Source organism: Colossoma macropomum, unplaced genomic scaffold, assembly GCF_904425465.1.
Source record: "Colossoma macropomum unplaced genomic scaffold, Colossoma_macropomum, whole genome shotgun sequence".
Taxonomy (NCBI): Eukaryota; Metazoa; Chordata; class Actinopteri; order Characiformes; family Serrasalmidae; genus Colossoma; species Colossoma macropomum.
In genome coordinates this window covers 19,288,536-19,311,500 of record NW_023494809.1, presented here as the reverse complement: position 1 = coordinate 19,311,500, position 22,965 = coordinate 19,288,536, and the positions used below count along the sequence as shown (strand labels likewise).

General features: G+C 38.0%; 1 protein-coding gene across 1 annotated transcript in view; it reads right to left on the bottom strand.

The window, feature by feature from the left end:
* Positions 1–22,965, bottom strand: part of cunh8orf34 (chromosome unknown C8orf34 homolog) — a 174,881-nt gene that overhangs the window by 58,524 nt on the left and 93,392 nt on the right. The window contains exon 8 of the mRNA XM_036558913.1: positions 2,863–2,998. Within this exon, the coding sequence (XP_036414806.1) occupies positions 2,863–2,998 (136 nt within the window). The remainder of the gene's footprint in view (positions 1–2,862; positions 2,999–22,965) is intronic.

The following is a 22,965-nucleotide window of genomic DNA, read 5'->3' as shown; positions in this document are numbered from 1 at the left end:
TACTTAGCATATTTAATGTAACCCATAAATACTATCAATTTGGCTTTTTAACCCCTTAATATCCCAGGTTTATTACATGCAAGTATTTGTCAGTAACTACATGAACTACAATGCAAACTGGCTGAGATATTCTTTTATACAAGTGTATAGTAAAACTTCAGTGGCTTCTGAGCCATTTAAGGGATTAAATATTTCTTTGTTTATGCTTTTGAATACATACATTTTTATTCATATTCATAAATACAAACCTAAAAGACATGTGCTGAGGTGGATAAATGCACAGAAAGTATATTAAATAACAACAATGTAATTGTCAGGATACTTATTTAGCCTTACTGTATGTCATTCATGTGGATCCACATACACACAAATACACATTTCAATTAAGTAAACTCATTGCATTTTTTCAGTGCAAAGATGCTGCCAAAGCCCAAAGAGAGGACTACACAGACTGGAACACGTCAGCCATCTGACCATCAGAAAATATGGCCTTATCCACCACGGCATCAGCAGCCAGCAAGCAGTGCGAAAATGTAGCATGGCTGAACAGGAAGCCTGATGAGGGGGAAAACGAGTAAAATCAAGCTTGTATCAGCATTTGTGTCCACTTAAAATACACTATTATGGTGTATAATATCAGGGTTTATAGCATTGTTTTCTCAGTGCAGGCCTATATCATCACAATTAGTACTATTGTTTTTAAGTATGCGCTTGTGTGGCCATAATCTGGTTGATAAAATACTCTTATGGCATCTTCCACAGGCTAAGCAGGATGCTGGATGCAGTTGTGCAGAGATTATCACATTTAGCTTATATCTGAGCTTTGTCACAGTTCATGCTGGATGCCTATCTGGGTCAGAGCAGTTTGTGTCGTTCTTCCGAAGATGAGTAGATCTGGAATGCACTTTAGATACGTGTTCTTGTCTAAAAGGTGTGCAGTCTGGAGATAAAAGCTAGAATGTACTCTGTTGCCTCTGTTTGGAGACAGTTAGCACTATCTATGGTGTGCTGAGAGCTGTGGAGTACAAAGAAGAGCTCCTTCACAGTACTTGAAAAGTGTGTCTTTCTGAAAAGTGATAAAAAGCACTTTATACAATGGATAGTTCCAGCTCGGAAATCTGATTGGCTGAGGAACGTTTGAAGCTGTTGGAAAATACTTGACACACATATATGACAGTTCACATCAACTGAATTTTGAATTAAAAACTGTTGTATTTAACGCAAATATTGTTACTAATTACTAAATAAATGCAACATTACACAGCATTATATGATGTAAAGGTTATTCTAGAGTGTATTTTGAAGCTAAATTAGTTTACCTAGTGGATGTTTTGTGATGTAATTTAGTTCAGGATAAAGCAATTTCCCCAAAATTGCTACAGATGGTCTGGAATGAAAGGTCATAGACTGAATGTTCGAGTCAGCTTTCCAGCACAGGGCACACTAACAATAACAATAACAACACAGCACGCGACAAGACCAGTAACGAAAATGAAGCACAAATGTTATAACTAAGAGAAGGCTTATGTTGGTACACTACAGTTCAAAAGAAACCATATTCAAAAGTTTGGGATGAATATTTTCAGCAATATAAAAACAAAATGGTTGTAGATATCAAATAATTCTAATATGCTTATCCTGTGCAGCATTAACTTCAAAATCTTGTTAGGAAGGCTTGTTCTTCTTAACAGTCTTTTTAAGAAGAAATGTTAGATGTTTCCAGAATGACAAACAGCTGTAGATGTTTCCTCGATGACTGAGAAAGCTGTAGAACATCATGAATGAAGTTATAATAAAAATAAAAGCCAAAATGCTTTATACTTCAGAAGCGATGATCAAATCTTGAAGAAGATCGCAAAAAATACTGGAAAGATAATTACAGTATATTATTATATCTCGTAACTTGTTACTGTTGCCTAAACACATCTAAAATACCTTGTTGTCTAGTCTACAACAGGCACTGCATTGTATAAGTTACTCTATATAAAATAACACAACTTCTTGAAAGGCCCATATCATTAGAACTAAACTGTGCTTGCTTTTTCTTCAAGTTAGAAAGTTTGATGTAGTATGTAAACACTGTTAAACTTTGAAAACTTACCGTTTTCTTCCCCGTTCAAAACGTCCATATATGGAAGCTACAAATTCTTGAATTTTGAATTCTTTTGCTGTTGCGATGTCACGAAAAACACCTCATTTGCATACTCAGCCTACAGCAGTTTTGCCCCACCTGCTCACGCTGAAGACTGCTGCAACCCAGATATAGGGCAGCCAATAAGAACAGAGCTCATTTACATATTTCAGTCTTAACTGCACAGTAACAAAAACAGCCTGTTTAATTCTGAGGGATAGAGAGAGGTTGGAAAATGGTCATGTAAAAATGTATGTTTTTGGTATATCAATGATCAATAAAGTGGATTTCAAGAGAAAAATCTATATGGGCACTTATAATAAAATAAGTCATTCAGAATTATTTTTTGCAGAATTTAAAATTACATAGAAAGAACGTAAAATGTGGCCTGTGCAAAGAAAATTCTCTTAGAAAATCAACAATGCATGTAGTTTGGCCAGTGGTGTTCAAACTTTTGCATGTGACTGTATTGTTAATTGGATTTATTTTTATATTTATTTAAGCCCTATTGGAGCTAGATTAGTTTAACCAGAGGAGGTTGTGTAATGTTATTTATCAGGATTTGACTGGCTGATTCATGCAGGACAAAATATCTGTGTAACTTCCATACACATACATACACATATAACACACACACACACACACACACAGCTCCAGTGGTGAGAGATGAGGCCTGGCTCAAGTAGCAGGGCTGTTTGGACAGGTCAGTGGGTTTGTGGGTAAATATTTACCTTGCACACCTTGAGCAGATGTTGAGTGTAACTTTGGCCTGAGGCTCTGGGCAGTATGAGCTGCGGCCCTGGCTGAACTTACTGCCGGACGGCACCAGGCCAGTGACCCCTTCCATCCGCAAATCATCCAGATCCTCTGAGAGATACATAGAGAGAGATGGAGACGGGTCAAAATCTGTTAACTGCTTCAAGGTCATGGTTCAATACAGAAAAATGACATCTTGGCAAGCGAAAGCATCTTAGATGTGCTACTTGTCCAAAAGTATCCAGTGAATTCAGCTACTTTAAAGTGCACCTATTTCTGACACAGGCATACTCAGTTGGTCATCAAGCACAATGCCAAGTGGGTATAAAGCCTCCCCAGCATGTGCTCTCTGAAGTGATGGAGCTCTATACTATAACTTTGGGATGAGCTGGAGTGATACAGAACTAATTATCCAACATCAGTACCTGACCTCACTAATAACCTCACTCTTATAGCTGAATGTAATCAAATCCTCACAGCAAACTTGTTCAAGAAAAAATGATGCAAAGAGTAGTTTTAGTAAAACAGAGATTGCAGAGGCAAAGAGTTTCAATATGTGCTTTTAACAATCATTTGAAAAATAAAACTGTCAGATCATTATTTGATAGTGTAAAATCTACCCCAAGTTTTAGGAAATCGCAGTTTAAACATCATTTCTAAAAGCATTTAGTTTTAATTTTTTTATTTCCTTAATCAAATTAATAATAATGTCACATGGCAGATTATTATATCATATATTATTACATTATAAGCGTTTTATTTTTTTCATCAAAAATAAACAAATGTCTTTAAAAACTCTCCCTTTTCTCTCTGAGCACAAACAGTGTTAGCCAAATTAGCAGCAAAAATAAGACAAGCTTTTCTCAAAGGTGTTAAAATCAGTACTATCAGTCTTAGTAAATCAGAGTTAGTACTTCATTATAATAATCTCCTTACAGTATTCTATGCAATTAGGCAAAAGCGCAAAATAGCAGTTCTGCCCCTTTCATTGTTTACTAATTTAGCAAATTTAGTGATTTATGATTACTGTATGAGTATTTATGATATTAACCCATTAAAATCCCAGGCTTATTACATACTAAAGCTGATTATTCAGTAACTACAGGGACTCCAGTGCAAACTGGTTGAGCTATTCTCAGGTCATAGAGGTCGTGTAATAGTTTCAGGGGTGTAATAAAACTTTGGGCCCACCAGCAGGTCCTGGCATTTTAAGGGGTTAAATGAAGTAGCCTCCTCTTACATTATCTTACTTCATGGAACATCTGATGGCAGTTAGTGTTATTTAAAACCCTTTGTAGTACTGAAATTATAGGCTCAAGTTGTATAATTTAACCTTTTTTGTGAGCCTCATTTGGTTAGCAGACATAGCTCATGAAAACAGATTACTAGCAAAATAATCTTACCAAGACCTGAATGTGAGAAATATACTTTAGTCACTGTATGTGATTATTGTGCATGGAAACAGAACCTTAGATGCTAAATATCAGCCTATTTTTAAAAAATCATACCAGGTAAATTTTGCTTACCGCAATGGCAGATTTTTTTTTTTTTGCTTAAACCTCATTTTCAACGTAGTTTTTCTTGTTTATTGGAACATTTTTGCAGTGCAGCTTGTATACAAAAACAAATAACAGCATGTAAAACTGCTATTTTTTAAAGAGGCAAGCACTGTTTAAATAGAAAAGGTAAAATGAAAAATGAGAAACAGCACAGTCAACTCGTTCTTGTATACGAGCTGATTTGTGCCATTCAGCAATAAGACTTTCAGTCTGACTAACTGGAGACACATTTGACTATCAAGTGTAAATTGCATGTGGACAAAATTGTATCAGGTTACAATCCAGATACAAGTCACTTGAAATGACCAGGAGTAAACAGGGAATATGTGTTGTTTTTACCACATCTTTATTGAGTGCGTGCCTTGGTCTAATCAGAAGGTCAAGATTAGTAAATATGTGCAGGGCAGGCAGAGAAAGTGAAATATGGGAAAGAGGTATTGGTAGATGATGTCACTGATCTGAGTACAGTTTTCCCGTCTGTTTAATCATGATTAATGCTAGGCCTGGGGAACTGAAGCTGATTCTGGATCAGTGACAAAGTTCAACTGTGAATAAAAAGATCCAGAAGGTTTGTAATTGCTCACTGTCTGGTGGAAGAGCGCAGGAGATAAGAGCTCTCAGCTGTGTGTGTGAGGAGAGGAAGAGATGAGGCGAGCCACACACACACATCCTGACCCACCTCCTCACACACACATGCAGCTCTACGCTCATACTGCAATTAGCAGTGAGATAGCGATTAGCCCACAGCTGTATGGTTAGAGAAATGACAACATGGCCAGGAAGAGCACGGATGGAGGAAGAAGCTACATCCTGACCACAGCAAAGAGGATGGACCCAGAAAACCAACAGAGACCAAAGAACGCTAAAAAGAACAGAGAAGAAAACACGGGAAAACAAGATAGAACTCAGCAATTAGAAGAAGAATTAAACATGGTTGATTCTAGAGAAATTTACAATGACCAGTGAACCTACATGTGTCTTCTGAGTTTTTATATGTAATTTCAATATTCATAAAATATTGGTACATAGGAAAAACACCAAAGTTTTCCTTGGAAACTATGTTGCATGCACAAGACATCAATGTATTTTCTATGTGTTTTAGGACAAAACCTTCTCAAAACAATGTCTCAGACATCTGGTAACATATTTGTAACTGTTTTATGTAATAACTTTCTGTGAGGGGGGTCTTTAGAGGCATTAAACTCTTCAGATTCTTCCTATCATCACCACTGTGAACAATTCTGACTCGGCAAGTTTCTCTAAAGTGGAGCATTTCACATCAAACCACTCTGACTTTGTTTACATCTTAACTAGTTACTTCTGCAGAAATGTTGAATAATCAGTGGAATTCCCACTTCAGAAATACAACTTGAGTGTGCCAGCATCCCAATAACAGCTGTGATGTCATTCCCTCGAATGTTTTATTGCTTTTATACAACAGTTTTGTAAAGGAAAGAAAAAATAAAACAAAAAAGCCCAGAATGTTGTTTCCGTATTGCCAGTTTTTAACCACCAAAAATGCAGTTCCAGCAGCTTAGACTACAGTGACCACTGTTGTTACTCAGAAACCACTGGTCAGATGAAAAAGCATGCTGTTGTCAAATTTAAGAACATAACTAAAACACTTTTCAGACAATCAGACTGTCTGGTTGGAACTAATCATTGTATTACAAATGACAATAATTATCAAAATCTAACACTGATGCGGTTCCGTTCCTCAGTCTAGCATCAGCAGCAAAGGATTGATCGTTATACAACTGCTACTTCTGTAGGTGGCAATGGACACATTTTGCTTGCTAGTCAGGAAAAGAGAAGAAGTCTAGCCATTCACTCACAACAGCGCAAACCAGAGTGACAGTTTGGACCTTCAGCTAGCTACTTCAATGCTGAAATTGCAGCAAGCAAAACGGTCAGAAGTTCGACGTGGACAAATACTGTTCATTGAGCACTGAGAAACGAATATAATAATTTGTGATAATTGTCATTATTCAACAGTTAATTCTGACAACACAATCTGATAGCATTCTATGTCGGATAACCTGAAACTTTCTTCGCCTGTATCACACCACAGACAACTAGTTGCTAAATAACAATTGTCATTTTATTCTTAGCTGCTCAAGTCACTATTTCCAGTACTGAACTATGAATAACTTTCAATATTATTAACCCTCTGGAGTCTGAGGGCATTTTCTAGATTTTTGCATGTCTTCTTAAATGCGCCTTTAACTATAACATACCCATATGTTTCATATTAAAATGCTCTGTTATGTTTGTCACTACTTTCCAAAACCACTACAGCAACTTTTTGCATGCTATGTGTCTCCGATGACGACTGAATGAAGAATGAAGGGTTTCCAACATGATGGGTAAGTCTTTAGTCATTTCCTGAGTGTTCACTGGTCAGTCTCACACAAAATGTAGACGGACTCACAAATCCACCAATTACACAAGGTGAGACACCGATGACGTGTATCCCAACCCCTTATCATAGTCTCATAACTCCAGATGTGAGTCACATATGATCTTGCAATAAGATGGAATCAAAAGAGCAGACTGGACTCTATTTCTATGCTATATTATCACAAAGACAGAGAAACCTATACAGAAACATTGAATTTGACGTGCAGGCGAGTTAGTGGATCCCAGAAGGTTAAACTACTTTTTTTCATCTCTGGTTCTTCTTTGGATCTTCTGGCCTTATCACCCTGCTCCATAAGGCAGACTATGAGGAAAACCATACTATGTTCTTGACACTGGACACATCCTTGTAACATGTCAGCATAGTTTCTCCTGTTCACTGTCAGCAGGTGCTGAAAGAGCACAGTTCTGGCAGCAATTACAGAACTCAAGAACAGAGGAGAAGAAATACGAAGAGTCTCCTGCTTCTCTTCACCACACAGCTGCTCTTCTGTAGAGCTTCTCTCTCACACGCAGCAGGTTTAGACCCGGGCCTTCGTCCAAACGCCCAGCGGGCATGTTTGATCAGGTAGAACCGAACACGGCCTTCAGCAAACCAGATGAGTTTTGTTCTGAATCATGATGACCTTGTGAGAATTTACTAAGAACTTTTACTAAGAGCACAGAGGTCATGTTGGCTCATTTTCTCCCAGTACTGAAGGCTGTGATTTAGACAGCTGTGAAAAATAGCTGTGAATAGCTGGCTATCTTTTCTGAATACCTAACTGAAACCTAACAAACTACTATTTTATTATATACCATATAATGTGCCACATACTATATAATATTACCAGTAATATTACACTTCCTGGTCACTTTAATAGAAACCTCCCCTAGTAACTCTACCTTGCTGGTTAGAAACTGTAGCTCATCTGCTGATGCACAGCTTGTGTTAGTCATCCTCTAGTCCTTCATCCATGGTCAGCTGCTGACCACAGAGGTACCCTTGGCTGGATATTTTTGGGTTGTGGACCGCCCTCAACCTAGCGGTGTCACTGCTGTGATGAGAATGGACAAATACCCAAATAATATCTGGTCAACAGTGGTCCAGATCAATGATGAAAGGGGTAGAGGGGGGCATTAAAATTTTGTAGCCTCAAATGGATTACAGCTTGTAACTGTATGCATATATACTGGACAAATAACATTCAGTGAGCTCAAAAAGTAGCCAGTAAGTACAAAGGTTTTGGCCTAAAACCTTTTTGTGACCTACACATGTTTTTGAATACATGCATTTTTTTTTCAGATTTACTACTATTTTACAATTATTAGCATTACATATAAAAAAAATTAGAAGGTTGGCTGGTCATTTTGGATAGTAAATAGCTATCATGATGCCTCGCTCCTATCACCACCACTTAAAAAATACCTGTGATTTTTTTTTTTGTATACTGCTCTACTTCACATCAAACAACTCCGAATGCCTCTTTGTTTACGTATCAATGACTGAATTATTCAGAAACTTGGAAAGTCGGTAGTCGGTAGGTTCTTTAAAGATGATAACTCAGAATATGACAGTGAGGAACAGCAACACAAATTTAAAGCTGTAAGTATCTGTCCATACTCTGACCCCTATCCCTGCCCGTAGGCATGTATGTTACACTAAACCCAGTGCAGTAATTCTCATGCTGCTATTGTGTTACCCTCATAGTATGTGAGGGGGAAGATGGACATGCACCTTAAAAGAGAAGAAAGCATGACAAATAGCAGGATTAACCCAGGACATCCACACACTGAGAAACTCTCTCTTCTTCCCTCACTCAACACCGGCCTGCCTCGCACGTCCCGTCTCTCTGTCTGAGTGGATTCTTTGGAGAGGGGCCCTATGGGAAATGCCTTATCAACTGCAATTAACTATTCCACTGAGTGTAAAGGCTCCAGATACACTCCTACATGTCTGTCACATGGAAAGAGGTGCTGGTAGAGCTGCAGGGTAACACTATATGGAGTCATACTGTCAGATTTTTTGCATAGGGCTTTGATTATGTATGTACTGACAGTGTACACTACTGAGCAAAAGTCAGAGACCACCCTTCGTTTATCTTAATTTACAGGTAAAACATGCAGAAAGCATATATTTAGCATGTTCAAATTAACCAGAAGCTCAATAGCTAAATGTAATATCAAAAATTTCAGTATTCATTGTGTTCAGCTTCTTCCTTTATTACAGTGTCCATTCTTTTCAGGAGACTTGTTTCTGTTGCAGGGATATTATTCCACACCTCAGTTCAGTCTTAGAAGTTGGTTGTATTTCCTGTTTTATACCATCAACATAATCTCAAACACATTCAGTGATGTTGAGGTCTGGACTCTGGGGTGGTCAGTTCATTGTTTTGAGAACATCATCGGCTTCTTTGTTTCTCTGTTTTCTTTTCTCAGTGAGGGCTTATTGACAGCTACACATCCTTTTAGACTCATAGTGTTGATTTGTCTTCTCACAGTGGAAGGATGGCTGTGGATTTTTTCAGACCTGAATTAAGAGTGGAGCTTGATTTTCCCCTCTCTCTCAAAGATGAAAGCTTTAAGTGCTGTTTATCTGATGGGACAGTTTTGGTGGTCTTCCAGGTCTTTTTGGTGGCTGTTAGGAGTCCCATTTTCTCTGTATCGTTTAATCCTTTTTTGAACTCCAGTTTGGAAAGGTTTTTTTTTTCCACTTAATTTTCCTAGACTTTCTCCTTCCTTATGCAAGTGGATTATCTTACATCTAATCTCCTCAGAAATATCTCCTGAAAAATGAATGACCTGTATGTAATGGTTATTCTGACTAGGATTTAAATAAATGAAGGGTGCTCTCTGACCTCTGCACAGAACTGAAGCCTTACATTTTACACAGTAAGTGCTGGGAATAGTGACATTATTTCCTGAACACATTCAGCACAATTGAGTTTTCCTGAAAAAACAGAAAAGAGCACTTTTTCTGAAATCTGAATTCCTTATGTGGCCATTTAGACCCAAGGAAAATCTTCTGACTGAAAAAAGAGTAGCACTGGCTGTAGTTGCCATTGAGTCTTCTAGCCAGGAGAGAGACAGAGAACCTTTCCCACAAAGGTCATCACTGAGACATGTTCTCTCTCTCTGTGTGGTGGGTCTCTGGCTCTCGCACAGCCCAGTTGGATCTGGACTGTAATGATGAATGAGACATTTAATATCACCTCACATGCTGGTATTTCACATCCCACACACACACGCACACATGCTGGTATTTCGATTCTAAAGCTTTGATTAATTACTTGTTCAGAACATTGGGCTTTTAAAAAGTTGCATGATCTTAATATTTGCTTTAAAATGAGTGCTGTGGAAAAAGTGCCAACACTTTTGGTACATTAACAATTGATGACAGATGAATGAAATTCTCAAAGATTATTATTTACTTTAAAACACTATAAGTTACAGATAATCTAAAAAAAAGGTATTTAGTATTTAACTCGGCATTAAAAAGAAGTTATTTATTTTTCAGTGTCATGAAAAAGCAGAATATACATATATATATAGTGGTCTCAGCCCAAAGGTCTGAGACCACTGGTGAAAACTCATCTATTTTGCATGCATTATTCTTATTTACCACAAAGTATTTAATCAGAACTAATGCTACAACAGAAGGTATAAGACTGAAAAAAAATCTTAACATGGTCAATTTCAGAAAGTTGCATAAATTTGAACAGTGACCTAGCAATAGTGCATTTTCTGTAGGTTTAAATGAAAAAAAAAAGATATCCAGTTTTGGTGCTCTAGTGCAAATGTTTAGATGGACATATCCAATCTCAGAAATATCTCCTTCATTTCAAATGCATATTAGAGAGAAATCTGAAAGGCAGCTGAGGTGAGTTTGGGTAGTTGTTTGTGTGAATGCTAGTGTCTCTTTGAAGGGCAATAATGTTAGTTACTTTACTGGGAAGAGCTTTTGTTGGTAGGATGCAGCTATAACTGAGTGGTTTTAAGATTGGAAGGATGGAAGAATTAAAGTGGCAGTAGGTGCACTACAATAAAGAGGGGACAAATTAAATACTGACAGATTTGAGATTACACTCAGTGTTCGAAACTTTGTGTCACTTTCTGTTACATATGTTTTCTGACACAGAAAAATAGAGAACCTGTATTTTGTAGCCGTTTTGATTAGAACTTAAACAAATGTTCTCTGACGTTTGTACAGCTCTTAAAAAGAGAATATTTCAACTGACAAATGTACCAAATATTTTGGTTTATCAAAGTATCAAATGCACATAGTTTTACAAAAGACGGAAATGTAGAATAGAGACACGCTATGTTAGAGGATTCAGGGCAGGAGATCTCCCATAATACTTTTCCACTGCTGAGCCAGCACAAAAGAAACTGAATGAACTTGTTGAAAAAGCTCTTAATTAACTGGGCCCTCAGTTGGCTGGCTTTATCATGTGTGTTTTCCCACAGAGCTTTGGCTAATTGTGCTTTTACGCGAGCATAAAGCTACTCATTTCGAAATCGTGCCAGTGGCCGAGCCAGCAGTCGACTTTAAGACTCGGCATGGCTCTTCATCTCTCTGACAGCGAGCTGAAGTGGTGCCACGGTGGAAGCTAATCCTACAGAAACAGGCTTTTTCAAGGCCTCACACTCAGCTCACGGGAATACTGTTGCACTGACCCTTCAGTTTTGTCATTAATTTGACATTAACTTTTAGCTTTGCGTTGGAGCTACGAGGATAATATAGCTATCAAGTAATAGAACAGACATGGACAAACACACATAAAGATCGGTGTCGGCTTATACTTTCTGATACAGAAGAAGCACGGGTGTCATGTTAAGCCGATATTATGTTATATTCTAGAAAATGCAGAGTGCTTTAGCAGTTCCCAGGTGGTTGCTAAGGTGTTGCTAGGTGGTTGCTGTGGTTTCCCACATGGTTGATATGGTGTTGATAGTGGACTTGTTTCGACATTCATTCCTATTGGGAAAAAAAAATCGTCATTTAACGATGATTGCAGGAAAACCACGCGACTGATCAAAAAGTTGTATACAATCACACCATTTCTGACCAAACATTCCGGAGTTGGGATGGTGTCCATATTTCAAAAACTGCGGGACGAGTTAGCAGACAAAATTAAGAAAAATAATAAGAAGAAGAATACACTGTCGAATAACAATAGTGTTTGTTGCACAATCACTAATTAACACAATGTAGATAGAAATGTTATAAACTACACACCAAAAGGTATTTTTAGATGTTTTACTCAATACTGCAAGTATTGTTTTGAAGAACAAATAGTAAGTATAATTATCTACTTGGTTTCCCATTGTTTTTTTATTGAAAACATTGATGCCAGACTTCTGAATGTGTATCTATTTTCTAGCTAATCCTCTAAAATAAGGCTGACAACATTAGCAGTGTCTGCTGCTGCAACAAAAAGCAGCTACAGCTGATAAATTACACACTAGCAGAAGCTACTAAAAGCCTTACTGGTAACCAAATACAAGAAAATGACTGAAATCAGAACCCTGTGTTTACAAATTATTCACAATATTTTCCAGTTATATTGCGTCAGTGGCGCTAATGCTAGTTTCTTGAGTTGGCAGTTTGCTCCACCACTCATCACATACAGAAGCTAAGCTTCCAGGACAAAAAGAACATCTGAAGAAGTCTACAGTTCAATAAAAGCTAAGATGATTTTCATACGCAAAAAAGTATTAGTAATAGCCTTATAGTCTCCCAGTGAAGCCTGACGTCTGGATGGGACCCAGTGACACTGTAAAAGACTACTGTCCAATAAACATTCATCTTTGTTCCACTACAGCAGCGAATGCATTTATACACACTTAATAATCAGACTGCAGATAAAACTGCAGAAAATCAGACATTGTCAATAATTCACACAACGCGTTTACATGCACTGCTATTCAAGCCGCTAATAAACTCTCAGAAAACCACATGATGTAACATAATGTAAAACTCAAACTTCATGCTGCAGCTTTTTTTTCCCCATCAAGTCACTTTAGCTGAAAATATGAATATACATCATCTGGAAGATTAAGAAAACATGTAAATTCTTAATTTTGTCAAGCATGTATTTGGTTTCACTCCAAAAGTGTTTTGTTTTGTTATGCCATGTCACAGGTGCTGTGCTAAACATCAAACGTCTGTCGAGCGGGTGCTTGCTATTTTCGGGTCACAGTCTATTTGCATGCATGTGCAGAACCAGAAAAATGGAAGAAATCAGAGTAAGGGTATGCACCGAAAAATCCGATTACAGAGCCAAAATTCAGCACTCTTTAACGGATTTCTTAATGTGATTTCTAGGCCTTAATCCGATCTATCGGAGCATGCTGTTTGCATGAACACTTGAATAACCAGGTAGTTGCAGAAATTCGATTATGATCGAATTATTAAGTGCATGTAATATTTGAATATGCCATTAACTTGCATTGAAGCCTGGCTAAAACAGGACGTGTTTCCAAATTCATGCAGAAGACACTGTCTATCAGATGCAGCTCATGATAAAAAATTAGCAGTGATAAAGAGTAGATACTTCACACTTTGCAATCACTAAAACCAGTGAATAGCAATGTAAGTTATGAGTAATAAAGAGCTGTTCACCATTTAAGTGCCATGTTATGAGGAAATCTCAGGGAAAGTTGTGCTTCCCATGTAGTCTAATGCAACTGTCACTGATAAAAAATGTAGTGGAAGTCATCTTGAAGCCTGTAATATTGCCTATTTTTATAGATTTTTTCCGTTTTCTCACATTAGTTAACAGCTTGATGCAATTTAAGGCAAGTGTGTAATTGTTTAGGAATGCAGGAATGCTAATAGTTTCCATTACTTGTTAGCTGCATTAGCCTTGGAGCTCAAGTGCAAAACAAAAGAAGCAAACCTCAGACACCAAACATGTCTTGGCTGCATTGGGATACGTGGAATACTATCCAAACCATCACCGTAAGTAAGACCAGAGTCCTGTCTCAGATTAGTAACATCTGATATGATATTAAGATATATATGTAATATAAAACCAACACTCCACTTAACACTACACTGGAATCAGTGAAATGTAAGTAAAATATAAAAATGTAGCTGTGCACTGTGATATTACCCAATAAATGGATTTCTCAGGCTGTATTAAAGTGGCCCTGGGATGCAGGTGCCAATACAACACACTATCTATCATCAAAAATAAACAACACAAAACAAAGTATTGCAGAAACAGATACGCAACATGTCCATGTTGTCAGATCCAGGTGCTGTGCTGCTCCCCTCCTACACGACTCATTGAGATTGTTTGTTTGTTTACCCGCATTGTCTGTATCTCTGCTTTAGCAACCAGCAACCCACATAGAATTCCTCCACACTAAAGACCAACAGAGCAAATGCATTTATACAGAACTGCAAAATGGTTGCATGCTTGTAAGGCCATACCTGTGCATGCGTGTGCATATAAAATACTGCGCAAAAGTCAGAGACCACCCTTCATTTATTTGATTTTCAGTCAAAGTACAAGTTATTAATTTTTCAGGAGATATTACAAGTAGAGATATTATAATCCACTCGCATAAGGAAGGAGAAAGCAAAAAAAACATGACTTTCCAAGTTCTGGAGTTCAAAAATAAAAGATATAGAGAAAGTGAGACTCCTAACAACCATGCAAGACCTGGTAGACCACCAAAACTGTCCCCATCAGATAAACAGTAATTAAGGCTTCATCTTTGAGAGAGAGGAGAAAATCAAGCTCCACTTTTGCTTCAGACTTGAAAAAATCCACAGCCATCTTTCCACTGTGAGAAGACAACTCAACACTATGAATTTGAAATGACGTGTAGCTGTTAATGAGCCCTTACTGATAAAAGATAATACACAAAAAGAAGAAATCAAACATTTTAAAGCTGCTAGTGTTCTCACAATGGGCCAGCCACCACAGAGTCCAGACCTCAACATCACTGAATGTGTTTGGGATCACTTGGATCACTTGAGAAGCAGAAACTACAACCAACTTCTAAGACTGAACTTTGGAAGTGTGGAAAAAAAAGATTTTCTTTGTAAAACTGAAAACAAGTCTCCTGAAAAGAATGGAAGCTGAAAAATGTGATATTAGATTAGTTGTTGGGGCTTCTGTGTAATTTTCTGTTAAACATGTTTTCTACTTTTTTCCTGGCACTGAAAATGAATAACTCATACTTAATGGCTGTTTTGACTGGAAATGAAATAAATGAGGGATGGTCTCTGACTTTTGCACAGCACTTTAATGAGTCTGAATGAATGAAATGAACAGGGTGGCTGAGGTGGAAACTATGTGAGCGATGCTGTTCTAACAAAGCCCGGAGAGATGAGGAGAATTCCAGTGTGTAATCACACACACCCGAAAAAACAACACACAGCACCGAAAGCGTCAGATCACACAGAACTTTCCATATTCCTTAATGAATGACAGACAGACAAACAGAGAGACGGGCTGTTCTTTAACTGCTTTATGGAGACAGCACACAGTGAGGAACGTTCATTCAACCAGCACTGAGTACACAACATGTGCAGAGCTATAAAAGACAAAACCATTAACAATTATGAACATACAGCACTGGAAAATGCTGGAACTGAGAGATCAAGCACTGCTCTGATGAATGTCTCACCTAGGGGTGGGCAATATGACCATATGTTATTATTATTGTGATAGATTATGTTGGGATTTGAGTATTTTATGAGTGTTTGATGGGTATGCTCAGTACTTCTAGAACACTGAACAACTGCATGAATCATAAAAAAGACTTAGATTTAGACTGAAGACGTAGATCCTGTAAACAACAACATCCAGTGTATTATTGTATAAACTGAATAGTAACAAGTAGCTGATTGGATGTCAGCCCATTATAATCTTAGATAATTGGTAATGCTTCACTCTACAGTCCCTTCTGTTTTATGTTCTATATTAACTGTTTGGAGTAACAAGGTGGTACAAACAAACTAAAAAAAAAATATTGTAATGTTCAACAAAATGTCACTTGTTTGGGGCGCCCAAACTTTTGCATATGAAGATATGTATGTGTTTGTTCACTCCTAATTTTGAAATGTTTTATGACATGCTTTTTCAGCATAATAGCTAGAATCTGTTGGGTTTTCAGTGCAATATAGTTTACATACCATCATTTTACCAAAAAAGTACTTTGGAGACTGTTCCACCCAGTTTATATCTAGAACAAAGGTGTCAAACTAGGCTCCTACCAAACCAGAGCATTGCAGACTTTAGCATTCCTTCTCATTTAACTCATCAGCTATTTAGCAAGGTCTTCATGACAGAGTGTCTTAACAGAGAAAAGGCTAATCTCTGCAGAGCTGTGACCCAGAAGGAACACAGTATGACACATCTGATCTAGCACCTGTTGGGTTTAGTTAACCTGTCTTGGAAAGCACCATATTGTTACCCAAAATAACTACCCAGAACTTTGGAATATGCAACTCACATTTGTCCAGTTGATACCTAGAACATAAGGTACTGTAAGCAACCAATTTATTTTTATAATTTTTTTTTTGTTCCATCTTGTGATAGATTAAATAAAAGTTCTTGTCGTGATGTTCTATTTTTGCCTCAGCCTGTTTCCTCCAAGATAGTAATACTACATAATACATTCATTAAGTTACATTCTTAAAAAAGATGGTTCTTTAAGGGTTTGTGGGTAAAGACAATGGTTCTATTCAGAACCATGAGTTATATATACAACCATCCATCCATCATCTAAACTGCTTATCCTTCTGGGTCGCAGTGGGGCGCTGGAGCCTATCCCAGCTGTCATTGGGCGGAAGGCAGGATACACCCTGGACAGGTCGCCAGTCCATCGCAGGGCAGACAGACAGACATACACATTCACACACACACTCACACCTAGGGGCAATTTAGCACATCCAATCAGCCTGACTGCATGTTTTCGGACTGTGGGAGGAAACCGGAGTACCCGGAGGAAACCCACGCAGACACGGGGAGAACATGCAAACTCCACACAGAAACAACCCTGGTCACCAGGCTGGGAATTGAACCCAGGCCCTTCTTGCTGTGAGGCGACAGCGCTACCCACTGCGCCACCGTGCCGCCCATATATACAACCAATTCATGCTTAAAGGGTTGTTTGCATGGTGAATTGGTTCTTCAGTTTGATGGAGAATGTGTTTTATATGGTTGTATATAGAACCTTTTTGAAAATGGTTCTAAATAGCACCTTAAAGGGTCCTGCTATTGTGACAATGTCAAGAACAACCCTAGATAAACTCTTTTACAACAGCAGAACCATTCTTGGGGCTATACAGGACCATTTTCAAAAAAGTTCTATAACAACTATATACAACACACATTCTTCATCAGTCTGAACCATTTCACCCTGCAAAAAAACATTTAAGCATGACATGGTTCTATATAGAACTTACAGTTCTAAAAAGAAACATTGCCTTTACTAAAAAACCTTGAAGAACCATCTTTTTAGGAGTGTATTACATAGTAAAGTATGGGAATATGCACTGACCATCCACTTCACTAGAAATCCCTGACCTTGGTCCTCCTACCTAATAGATCCACTATACAGGTGTACAATTATAGATTAGAGACCATTTGTTTCTGAACAATATGTCAGTCTCCATTCTACCCTGTTCATTAATGGTCAGATTCTGACCACAGGACCGCTGCTGTCCTGATACTATGCCCAGATAATATACAGCCAAAAGTAGGTATGTGATCAAAAACTGACCATTAATGAAGGACTAGAGGACACAAACTGTGTATTAACAAACAGGCTACAGTCTCTAACTGTACTTCAGCAAGGTGGAGCTAGAAGGGAGGTGTTTCTGATAAAGTGGCCATAAAGTGTAATGTGTTTTTTCCTTCACTATACAGACTGCAAATTATATCTTGGCCTTATATTTAACCAATATATCTAACATTTCTCATTCAGAATGTCGTAAGAATATTTTAAGATTTTTCAACTCACTTTTATTTGTTTTAAGAAGTTTTATCTTGAGAAATTCTCATTCTATTATGCATTATTTCTTGAAAGAAGCATAATTATCTCCCAATAATGAAATTATTTAATGTTTAATCTTATAATACTCTCAAAACAATCTCATTATGAGATACGTTAGCTAAACTGACTAGATTTGAGTTGTTTTCACTTGACAAGGTATCATTTTTTTAATCACTGCACAGTAAAACTGACAGGTTTCACTGTTTCTGGTATGAAGTTGGGAGGTAGGCGACACGCAGACTTGACACATTCAACTTGCACTCTGCATTTGGCTTTCATTAAAGGCCAAAGTGCTGGAACAGTGCGGTTACTCCTTATACTCACCACTTTGATGTAAAGCGGGAAATAAAAAAGTGCATTTTGTTTGGCTTTGTAATAAAAACAATATTTCGGTCTATTGCTATAATTATGCTTCAGATTTGAGAATGAATGGGGGCCCTGCTGCAAAAATATGCCACCCCCAAAGCCTCACGCCTCTAGCACATGGCTGTAAAAGTATGATTGAGATCAGATGCAGACAGACATGAAAGATGGGACTGGCTGGAGCGAAGCATGACACGTCTAAACGTCAAAAGCTAGACGTCTCCACCGCACAGGCAATTAATAAACTTCAAGGAGAGGAGACGAAAAGCAAATCCAGCACACAGTAAGCATTTTCTAATGCCATAATTATGTCACTTATATATGCTGAGCAAAGAAAAAAAGGCCAAAAGAAAATCTTTATTTTAGTTGTATTAATTTATATTTGTAAGCTGTACATTTTTGGAAAGAGGTCTGCAATGTCACGCTCACATATGCAATACTGCCATCTAGTGGCCACATTAATATTGCCCAAAAGGGTAAGACTGGAGCTCATGAATACAGCAAGCTCCAGAATTATTGTCACCCTTTATGAAAATGAGCTAAAATCAGTAAATTAAATAAACAGCACGTGCAATGAGTGATATTTCAGGTCTAAACAAATGAGAAAGCTGCACCTTTTTATTTTTACACACATTTTTACAAACACAGGTTCCAAAACTATTGGTATCCCCATTAATAATATTGGTAAAGCTTCCACTTGTGAGAATAACGGCATTCTGTCAAGCCTCACAAGCCTGGAGAACACCTGTTGAGAGATCTTGGACCACTTTTCCACACAGAACATTTCCGGGTTCTTAATATTCTTGGGTTGTCGCTTGTGGACTGCCCTCTTCAAATATCTACCAACATCATACAATTTTTAATTGGGTTCAAATCTGGAGAGTGAGAGGGCCAACGTTGATATTTCATTCATGCAACCATTTCTGTGTGGATTTTTATGTGTGTTTGGGGTCATTATCTTGTCGAAAGAAGTTTCAGCCTTCTGGCAGAGACAGACAGACTTTGGGCTAAATCCTCTGGTATTCAGTGGAATTCATTATGCCACTGATTTTCACAGCAGCCCTGGACCACAAGCAGCAAGTCAGCCCAAAGCATCAATGATCCCCCACCACATCTGATGGTGGGTATCAACTGTTCTTCATTGCTTGCAGTCCCTTTTCATCGCCAAATGTGACGACGGTGTCCATGACCAAAAAGGTCAATTTTTTGTCTTATCTGACCACTTCACATGACTCCATTATTAGTTCCAATGACATTTAGCAGAACTCAGGCAATGAATTTTGTGGTTTTTAGAACAGGCATCTTTTGTACAACTCTTTCAAACAGCTTCTGGTCATGCAGGTGGTGTCTGAGAGTGGACTTTGAAATGTGAAATTTGAAAAACCCCAAAATTCTGATTTTATATGTGTATATTGTCATATTTATACCCCAGGGAAGCAGGAAATGGTCACAGACAACAACGGAGTTTCTGGAGACCAAAAATAAACCCAGATGTACATTTGGTTTTCATTTCAAATACTCTTCAGGGGTGGCAAAAATTTTGCCCCACGAAAAAAATGCACTATTCTTAAAATAAAACAACACTCTTGTAGGAATGACTTCTAATGGATAAATGGTAAGCAAATTTTCCAAACATTTGAAACATTAAATATATTGTTCATTTTAAATGATAGTTTACTTAGGTTCTTGAGGGGTGCCAATAATTCTGGGGTTAACTTTTAAAAAAGTGCATTATGGACAGGTAACGCTCCCCACAGCATGAAATAAAGCAATCATCCATCCAACTGCCAAACAGATTAAGTTAAGACAGAAATTCTTGCACAATGACATCACACCAGCATGACTTATTTACGTTTTAAATCATAAATATATCAAGCTGCTCCCTGATTACACGGTAACTAACTCATAATGCCAATAACTCATTCAGCAAGCCTTATATTTATTTGTCAGCTACGTCTTCATCATCTCACACAGCAGCTATTCTGTCTCCGTTACAAATACTTTAGCACTGACATTATGGCGCAGTAGCTTATCGTACCAACAGACCACACGTAAACGCGCTTTCTGATAAGCTGACGGAGGGCTTTGTCCACAAAAAGTATGTCAGAAAACATAATGAAGGTACTAACAAACATGATTCGCTCCATTTACTTTGCATCAACAGCCTCGAATGCAATGTGCTTTGCCCGATTGTGTTATCCTGTAAAGAGAATTCCATTTGTGTATGAATGTTGTAATGCATTTACATTTCTTTTCTGCTGTGATGTTATTTCTAAAGATTATCTCTAAAATGAGGTCATACCTCCATCTGCGGAGAGAAAACACCGCTTTACTACTAAATCAAAGGATAGGTCAACAGGGGCAAAGCTTCAGATGACTGATAGGCGGCGATTTCCTTCCTGATAAAGTAACCTGCACCCTTTCACAGGGTCTAATGGAGCAGTAATATTGTACTCCTGTCAGAGTATCAGTGATCACACAGACGCTATCTAATTTATACACCCTTACCTCAAAAGTTGATCAGCCGAGGCATGTTTTGTGTGTTTGTGTTAAACTACCAACACGGCTAAATCAGCACACAGTGCAAAAAATAATATCTTGTCAAGTGAAACTATCTTATATATATTTTAGATATCTAATATTACTCATTTTAAGATTGTTGGAAACAATCTTTTAAGATGATTTCCACATTTTTACTTGTTTTCAATGATTTTTAGTGATTTCATCTCACTATATTGGCAGATCGTTTTGCTTGTTGTATGAAATATGCTTGAAACAAGTATTGTCTGCCAATACAGCACAGTATGATTTGGATTTGTGGTAGGCTTGTCCTCTTAGCTCTGCACAGAGCATCAAAACATGATTTTTTTCTGTAACAGCAGCCAGAAAGTGAGCGAAGTAGCAGCTTTAATAATGTGGTGATTGCAGAGCCAAAAGAATTTCCACAATAGCTTGGAAGAGAAAACAGTTAAATCATTATTTAGACAAAATCTGCTCTTAAAACACTTTAATGAGCGTAAAATATACCCACAGCATTAGAAAATATCAGTGTAAAACATTGTTAGCTAAACTGAATCGGCCCAGTTTTTTATTGTCATCAAGTTAGAATAATATGACATGGCGGGCGTTGACTTAATTTATTTATATTATTATCGCAGTTGAAAATAAATAAATCTCTCTCTTTTCTCTCTAAACAACAACGGCAGCCACGTTAGCACCAAAAATAAGACAAGCTTTTCTCAGGCATTCAACAGCACAGCCAGTATTTGCTATCAGCATTAGTAAATCAGAATAAGTGCCTCATTACAATAATCTCCTCAACTAGACAAACGTGCAGAAGAGCAGCTCCACCCCTTTCATCTTATTACAAGCGCTAAAGAGCCGTTGCCCCTTTTTAGCAAATCTCAGTGCCCACTTTTTAACACCAAAACAAGGTTTGCGACAGTGCAAAACGTTACTAAATCTGCCACTTTGTCCATATTAGGGGTCAACTCTATGTTCCCAGGGACCTTTATTTGCTGACTGAAAACTGCCCCATGTTCTCCATTTCCTGTGTATGTCTGCTTCGCACAGCTTGCATTACAAAGTTTGTGAAAGTAACTCACTGAGCCTAACCTAGCTGAGGGCAAGTTCATTCCTATTTAAAAAAATCTGCCCCTTGCTGTCCCTTGTGTGACCTCTGGTGACCCTAAGACCCTATCCATAACCTTAGGAGCCCCTACTTTGGTGTGCTAAATGTATATCATGGAGGTTTAACGTTTTATTTAAAGAGCGAAGAGGATGTACAGACCTGGAAACATTGCTACACTGCACTACGTTAGTTAGCCTTTAGCTCCACACAAAACTACAAGGAGTTCATATTGTTCATGTTTATTGAAGACTGAAGTGTTCTTTTCTACTGTTTTCAATGGGCAAGTTGCATTTAGCTCACTGTTTTTATGCATTAGGTGTTTTACATGCGCTATGTTTCATGTATTATAAAAGGCTATGTACATTTAAAATCTGTCTGAGGAAATTAATAAACTAGTTAGGCCTTGTACACAGGACAACTGAGGGTGGACCAGCAGTGGCATACAGTCAATGGCGTGCTGACCTTATCAAGCCAGCAGACTGATATATGCTTGCTATTTGGAAGTGTATATCGAAAAGACAGCTAGCTAGCACAGCTGATTGACAGTTACGATGCTAATGTTAGTAATAGGGAGACATGCAGACAAAAGTGGGGTTGCAAACGCTGTGTGAACCCCCCACCCAAAAAAAGACCATGCACTGTGCCTTAATTTTTGTGAACACTGCCTAAAGAAGCAAACTTGGAAGACCAAACAACGTGATCTTGTCTGGCTGATCAACTACATTTGGGGTAAAGAGGGAAAATTTCATTTTAGTAGCAGCTGCCATCTCTACAGACACTGTGTCATCACCACCACTATCCTGGGAAAACTACTCAGGCGACATATCGGTGGGGTGGGGTGGGGTGGGGTGGGCTGGGGGGATGACACTTGTTTGTTTAGCCTGTTGCCGTAGATACTGTTGCATCTCATCCAGACGTCTGCTAACTGGCGTCAGACGGGAGCAGAGGAAATCTCCAGCAAGACAGGCTGAAGGCTCCACTGTCTGACCACAACTGGCTAATGCCAAGATCTTTTTAACATCTACTAAATAACTAGAAAGAACTGACAGTGAAATACATGTTCATTGTGATCTTTTACCACTAAATCGTTGTATCACAGAATCACAGTT